The sequence below is a fragment of the Austrofundulus limnaeus genome, unplaced genomic scaffold (genome assembly GCF_001266775.1).
Source record: "Austrofundulus limnaeus strain Quisiro unplaced genomic scaffold, Austrofundulus_limnaeus-1.0 Scaffold74, whole genome shotgun sequence".
Lineage (NCBI taxonomy): Eukaryota > Metazoa > Chordata > Actinopteri > Cyprinodontiformes > Rivulidae > Austrofundulus > Austrofundulus limnaeus.
The window spans coordinates 2,023,574-2,031,297 of NW_013952476.1; the positions used below are offsets into that span (position 1 = coordinate 2,023,574).

Below are 7,724 nucleotides of genomic sequence, written 5' to 3' on the forward strand. Positions count from 1 at the left end.
GCTGTATTGTGATAAAACCTATCTCTCATAAATAAGAAATTAAAAAGTTGTTGATAAAAGCATAAAAAATGAAGTCTTTCTAAACTTTATCTCTAATTATTCGTTAAGTTCTGTACACAGAATTTAATTTGGTTAAAGTTGATTGTATTTCTAAAGGAATAATTTGTTATGTAACGTCTTAAAAATACTGACGGATTGGCCCTCAGTTGGACCGAGTTTTGGGTTTCGGCCCCCTCAACGTAAGCAGTACCTGAGCTCTGGTGGCCATCTTGGCTCAGGTTGACTTTTTGTAAACACGACAAACACAAACAAAACCATCATAGCCCTTCGGTGGCAGGTGGAAGACTGATGATTTGAGCTTGTTTAGCAGCTGCAGGACCTGTTCAGTCAGCCAGGAGCCAACATCTGTCTGACAGCTGGTTCCCACCCCGCAGCAGGTCAGAACCGTACAGCTGAACCAGAGAAAACRTTGACAGGACTCTCAGCCTAAACAAACATTTCATCTGAACTCATAAATGTACCCAGCAGCTAATCCTGCTCCTCATAATAACCAGGAGAAATGACAGTCTATGTTTTTATTGCCTGTAAAACTGATTAAACCAGTTCTGTTTAAAAACATTCTGCTTCACTGCATKTCAGGTTGCAGACCAAGTCCAGAGTCCAGATCAGACCGGAACCTTTCTCTTACCTTCTTTTTGAGGGCTTCCAGTGATTCATAGTCGAGGCGGGCCAGTTGGATCTGGATCTGTTTGGGGATGTCTGGGATGAGGAAACTCAAGATGAACTTAAACGCCAGCAGTCCGTGCTGAAACCAGACATGAAGCAGAGTTTGAAACATGTTGTTTTATTCATTTACTGTTRAGTGTCAACTTTTTATGACTTCCTTCCTCATTTCTGTAAAAACCACAGGTCACATTTATAAAGCTCTGTTTTAAGCTTAACTAAACCCCTGACCTGTCTGGTGTGGTCCTTGGTCTTCATGATGCTGTTTGATTATGCACTACTTTGTGACGATCCATTAAAGAAGTCTCAGTAAAAAAAAAATGCAAGTTTGTTATTGGAACAAGACAAATCCAATCATCAGAGAACATGTTCCCAAGAAATCCACAACACATTCAGTCATATAGATGCTACACACACAGTTCACAACTAACCCGAGTTGTCTGGCCTCCTCAGAGTAGTAAGACGTAAATGGCGAAGATACAGATCCCAACCAAGTAAAACCAGGTGGGAGCAGTATGTACAGTCCCACAATCACTATAAATGTTTTAAAGAAGATTGAGAGACTTTCTTGGACAAAGTTTTGTGAAGATGTTAAAAGACCTAGTGCCTCTTCTAAGCTTTACAAACTTCTCAGAAAGGATCCAGTCAACCGTATATCCATTATTCCACTGGAAGGATTGGCAGTCACACAGACAAGTGTGCTTCAGCATCTCCTCCAGGCACACTTTCCTGGGACYGAAGAGACTGAACAGCCTGACACAGTTGCTAACTCAAATCCAACAGAGGACGACTGGAACAGAGCTGCATTATTACTAAAGGCAAAGTAAAATGGGCAATTAAWATGTTTGACCCATTCAAAGCTTGTGGTCCAGAAGGGATATTRCCCAGCTCTTCTCCAAAGAGGACTGGAATTGACTCTGGACGCAGTTACTAGAATATACAGTATGTTGCTTGTCTAGCAAACYGTTATGTACCAGTTGGGTGGAGGACAGCAAAGGTTGTCTTTCTGCCCAAACCTGGCAAGTCAACATACAGAAAAGCACAATCTTTCGAAGCGGGTGACTTTAAGCACACTGGTTGGAGTCCTAACTGGGCACAATCTGCTCAACCACCAAAAAATGATGATGGGTCTCAATGACAATAGGGTCCAAATGTATGATGCCTGTGGCAACTCTTTGCACTARTTATGCCACTGCCTGGGTTCTTTATCCATCCCCACTCACCACATCTACACACAACAAAGTAACACACAGGTCCAGTAAGTTCACACAAACGATACAAACTAGAAAATGTCTGAAACAATGTTAAAGTCGCCCACAATTATAACATAACTGTAATAATCTAGGCTTAGAAAAAAAACATTTGTAAAGAGAACCACAATCAAAAGAAATGTTAAAGATCATAATACCCGAGTGTCACCACAACAACCACACACCTGRGGCTCTCTCTACAGCTGCCACACTTAATGGGAGGCAGACAAAAGAAAGCCTCAAACAAACAGCTGCTGTGCAACAAAACTATGGGTCTAATCTAAGAAACTGTTGAGCAACAGGAAGCTGAAGACTCTGATGGTCTTTCAGGTAGTTTTGTTATTTRTACTGTGTTTTACGAAGCAGATATAAGTTCACTTCCACCTTAAACAGGTCCAACGTTCTGTGGCGTGTTTAAACMTCACATCCTGATCCTCCATGTTTTGCTGAATAATTTCAAAGCTGCACAACCAGATCTTTAGCCAGAAGTGAGTTTATCATGCTTCAATGTTGATCTCATGCACACATTCACTGACAGTCTGCAGGTCTGCCAGCTGCTACCAGCTCCTTTCATTCAGTTTGTTTCCTCATCACACAGTTTTCAGTAACTGCAGCGGAAACATGTTAACAAACTAAGTTTACTTTTCTAACATAACTGATCACATTTATCTGTAAGATTTTCTCTTCAATAAAACCTTCAAACTACAGTATTTACCAGCAGCAACATTGAAACCAGCTTTGGTGTTGCATTTAAAAGATTCTGAGACATCAGAGGAACAAATGAAGAGAATTGAAAAGGTCCAATTTCCCCCCATTCTGTTAATGAACTTAGATTTTTACGCTGAGGCAACYTCTCTACAAAAACAGCAGCAGATTCAGTCGTTCCTGTCAGTTAATCAGCAAGCACAACGAGCTAAGAAAGCCCTGATCTTGGTGACTTGTCACACTGATTGGAAGTGCTCAATAAARACTCCAGCTTTTAGCTGATTGCTATTCATGTCTTTTTTTCCTGAGTGTTTCGAGGCAAGGTTAGCCTGCAGAGAGAAGATGCTCAGTGGAAAACCATAAATTCTGTTTGACCTGACAAAATGGATGTGATCAAACTGCAGATGCTATTTTCACTGCAGCTCTGAGTAAATTAAAATGGCAGAGGAARTGGACCTGACCAAGCTCCTTCACTTTCTGCAGATTGATGCCATTTTTGCTGCATTGGCTCAGACCTCCTCCAGAGGAAACTAAAGTCTCTGCTTGGATTTTTTAGWATCATTTTAAATATCTGACCAGTCTGTTAAACAAATGTGAAWTTAGACTTTTGCTTCTCAATCTCTCAGCATATATTTTTAATTCCATCATCATCATTYGATGTAAAATAAAAGCTGTAGGGGCTAACAACTTCGACCCCCCCAGCAATCTGCAGAGCCATGACCGCTACCATCTGACTCACACTGACACAGGTGGAGGGGAGGTAGCATCATGGCCCCGGCAGCCAAAGCTCAACTAGGCAGCACTCACTGATGAGTTCCTCTGCCTCCTGTCTTTATTTTCCTTTTCCAAGCAAGGTTTTTCATGTGGTTGTCCTCCATCTTCAAGGTCTTTGAATTGCTCTTCCTGAGGTTAGTTAGCCTCAGGGGTCCCTACATGTTGCTGAATCCCCAGACAACARAGACTGTGTCCAAATTCAGGGSCMGTGTCCTTCGAAGGACCCGGCCTACCCGGCCTAGATGAGCCAGGTCCTTTGTCGACCACAAAGACAGGAAGAAAGTGGCTGTGAATTTYGACGGTCTAGCTTTATTCCCGCCCTTACCCTGGCTTACCTGACGCCTATCAACCATGACAACACTAAATAGAAGCAATGGCCGTTTCTGAATTTTATTCAAAAATACGAGGCAGTTAGCAAAATATTATTACATTAATATTATTAATACAAACTAACAAAATTAGCTCAAAGGCAGTACAGGAAAACTAAGGGACCTGCCATATGAGCTTGTTTACAGAGATTTCTGACAAGATCATTATTAAAATATCTCTATGCAAATGACAAAAACCTAACAACACAACCACTTTAAACATTACATTTTTACACCACCAGATTTTTATTTAAAACTGTACTCTTGTCTCACTTCATCCGCCATTACAAGCAAAAACAGTCTCCTGGTCATCCTGTGATGCATCTTGGGATAGGGTGGGCTGAGAATAGGGCTGCCACAAACGTTTATTTTTATAGTCGATTAATCACAATTATTTTTTTCGATTAGTCGACTAATTGGATCACACGTTAATTGAATATAAAACATACAGCTTATCACGTCAGAATGCAGCTGCTATTATATAACCATGGTTAGATTTTAGCTATATGCTAACTAAAATTAATTGCTGTGGAAGGTAAGTTCTGCTCTGCAGATATTGTACAGGTTTCTCTTTCATTTTCTTAAAATGATCCCACACTTTTGAGCTCTGTTGTCAGGTAGCCATGATACCAGAGCCTGTCTGTATAATGTCTTGTGACGTCCACGGCCTACCCCAGTTACCACTACTGTGCATGTGTGTCAAGGACAGAAAGGCAGATGCAGCAGTGGAAGGTGTCAAAGCAGTTTGGAGAGAAAAACAAAGTAAAACAAAAAATAAAATAAAAAACCCATAAAAAACCCCAACTAATCGATTATTAAATTAGTCGTCGACTAATCGTGGCAGCCCTAGCTGAGATTAACACGCTGGATCCGTCCCTCTAATCGATGATAAATGAGGARGCATTTGTCTTCTGCAACTGGAAGAGCTTTTGAATGTGGAAAACCTTCAGCAAGTCACTGTGACATCATCAGCCTTAGAAGGATGCAACCCCTGAAATTATTTCCTGGATCAAGATGTTGTTGTTCATTTGTTGTGCCGAACAGGCAAAAAAAAAAACAAATAATTGTGTTTGTGTTATGGAGAAGCTGTTCCTGCAGTTTTTTTTCTTGTTTAACCTTCAAGCTATCAGATCAGAAAAGAGGCTCAGCAGTAGGTCTGTTTTCCAGCAGGTCGTCCTCATATAGTCATGAAACTGAGAGCACTAAAGCTTTAATATACCAGTAAATAACACTGGAGGGAATTTGTATTTGAAGAGACAGTTCATGTAAGGTCAAATTTTTTTTTTAAAAACAAAGAGCTGTGTTGCACGTAACAGCACAATGACCACGTGTTAGCTTGACCTTTAGCTCTGCAAAACACAAACTACTCATTTTTAAGCTTTTGTGATAAAGGGTCAAATGAAAACTACCTGAGTGTACTCGCTCTAGTTTTCAGGTCTCACACTGTCAGACCCAGGACTCCAACATAAAGTGTGTGTTTGCTTCTGTGGCAGGCCGGCTGGTTGCCTGGTTACTGGTCACTGATGTGAGGAAGCTCTATAGTAATTATCCAGGCAGGTATCATAGCACTGCAGCTGGAACTCTCCTCTAACACYCTTTCCTGCTCCTAACACACAAAAACAACAAAGAAGGAGTTCAGACTTCCGGTTTTCATCCTCAGCTGTTTGGATCTGGAATCTGACGTCAGCTGAAAACTTGAGCATCCTTTCTCTACAGCATGAGTCTGGACTGGTGGTTCTGAAGTAATTCATTAAAATCCATCCWCTGGTTCATGAGATATTATGCTGACAGACAGACACAATTAATGTCAAAGTTAAAATAAAAATGGTGCTGAATGTGTAGAGCCTAAACCAGCTGTTATAGATATTTTTAGACTGACGTTAAAAGGTCGGACGCACACCCAGTAATTATTTCTGAAAGTTTCCTTAAATCTGTCCAGTCGTTTATGAATTATTTTGCTAACAGACAGATATGTGAACACATACAGGCAGAAGCACAAACATTATTGACTTTTCAGCTTTCAGGCAGAGTAAAACATTCAGAGACAATAAATAACCAACATGTCGCTCAACCTTGGAATGTTTTTCAGCTTTAAAGCCTCTCTGTTCAGTTTTATAAAACGACGCTAACACGCAGAAACGTGCTCAGATGTACAATCAGCTTCACTTTTCCTCTCAGTTCCTCCTTCAGCTTCAGTTTATCAGCCCTACATCACTGCAGTCTCTGAATTCATCTCATCCTTCCACCACAGCACACCACCGCAATGTGATTAGAACCCTGCTGTGCAGAAAGTGATGGTTTAACTGGTTTATTACTATTACAAACAACTGAAACCAGATGTTTGCTGTGTACCAGTGCTGTAGTACTTGAGTACARGTTTTCGTGTGGCTCCAAATAAGTTGTAGATGTCCAACAGTACTTCCTGATAGTTTCATTTAAATTGATCCAGCAGCTCATAAGATTATTTTACTAACACAATAGATCAATGAACACAATGTTGACACAGAAAGAGATAAAACTACACTGTGTGGCCAAAAAAAGTCACACACTCTAATATTTGGTTYGACTACTTTTAGGTTTGATTACAGCACTCATTCACTGTYGCATTGTTTCAATAAGCTTCTGCAACGTCACAAGATTTATTTCCYTCCAGTGTTGCGTTAATTTTTCACCAAGGTCTTGCACTGATGTTGGTAGAGTCTGATCTTCTCCAGAACATRCAAAAGATTCTCAGTGGACTCTGTGGAGCCGATCCATGTGTGGAAATGATGTCTCATGCTCCCTGAACCACTCTTTCACAATAAGAGCCCCATGAATCCTGGCTTTGTCATCTTGGAATATGGCCGTGCCATCAGGGAAGAAACAATCCATTGATGGAARAACCTGGTCATTCAGTATATTCAGGTCATCTGACCTCATTCTTTGAGCACAAACTGTTGCTGAACCAAGACCTGACCACCTGCAGCAGCCCCACATCATAGATAAATCCAGGTGGACACCTTTTTTTGGCCAGACAGTGTATTATCATCCTTTTGGCTTCTGCAGCAGAAAACAAAACAAAAAGCACAAAATCTCCCAGGAAAATAAAAAATATCTGAAAGTGATCAGACAGTAAAKGTACATGTTTAGTGTACACTGACTGATGCAGTCTTTACCCTCCACCTATCGGACCTGACTACATGACAGTGATCCAGGTTTAAATGTGAGTCTGTCACATTAAAGACACATCTGCTGCTCTGAGCCTGCAGCTTGTGAGGAAGAGGAGGCTCATTACCAAACAGATGAGATTTAAATCCAACACAAAATTATCCTCAAAGCTTCCAAACAGCTCTGTGTGCAGATCTCATGTTCAATAAGTCAGACAGATTCTGCCCTGGGATCATTTCTACAGCCTGACCCTGACCCCTCACCCTAAACCTAAGCTCACAGGTACATACCTGACCCTAAACCAAACCCCTGACCCACCAACGGCATATCTCCCAATGGGTGCTGGACTTTTGTCCCCATAAGGAACAGAGGGTCCTCACCCGGGAAAATGTTCAAAGATCGTCCCAACCAGGTAAGAAAAACATGTCCACTCTCTCACACACAAACACACACACAAACACACACACATACCTACTACTGTATGTCTATCTTGTGGGGACTTTCCATTTGACTTCTTTGGAAATTTTATCACTTAACCCTGACCATTTACCCTAAAACTAACCTAAACTCAATTCACACCTTGGTCCTAAACCTACAACCCCCCACCCCCATCCAAAATCTGTCTCCGAAGTCATGGGGACAAGGAGCACAAGGAGCATCCACTCCCCACGAGGCTGCATTTTCCTGAAAAATCGTCCCCACCACGTATCAAGAACAAGGCCACACACACACACACTCTCTCTCTCTCTCTCTCTCT

At 41.3% G+C, this 7,724-nt stretch overlaps 1 protein-coding gene across 1 annotated transcript in view; it reads right to left on the reverse strand.

Moving 5' to 3' along the window:
* The window catches only part of ano10a (anoctamin 10a), a gene marked incomplete at its 5' end in the record, with an annotated part of 16,505 nt that overhangs the window by 1,856 nt on the left and 6,925 nt on the right, over positions 1–7,724 (reverse strand). Inside the window, 1 exon segment of the mRNA XM_014010862.1 lies at positions 689–805. Within this exon segment, the coding sequence (XP_013866316.1) occupies positions 689–805 (117 nt within the window).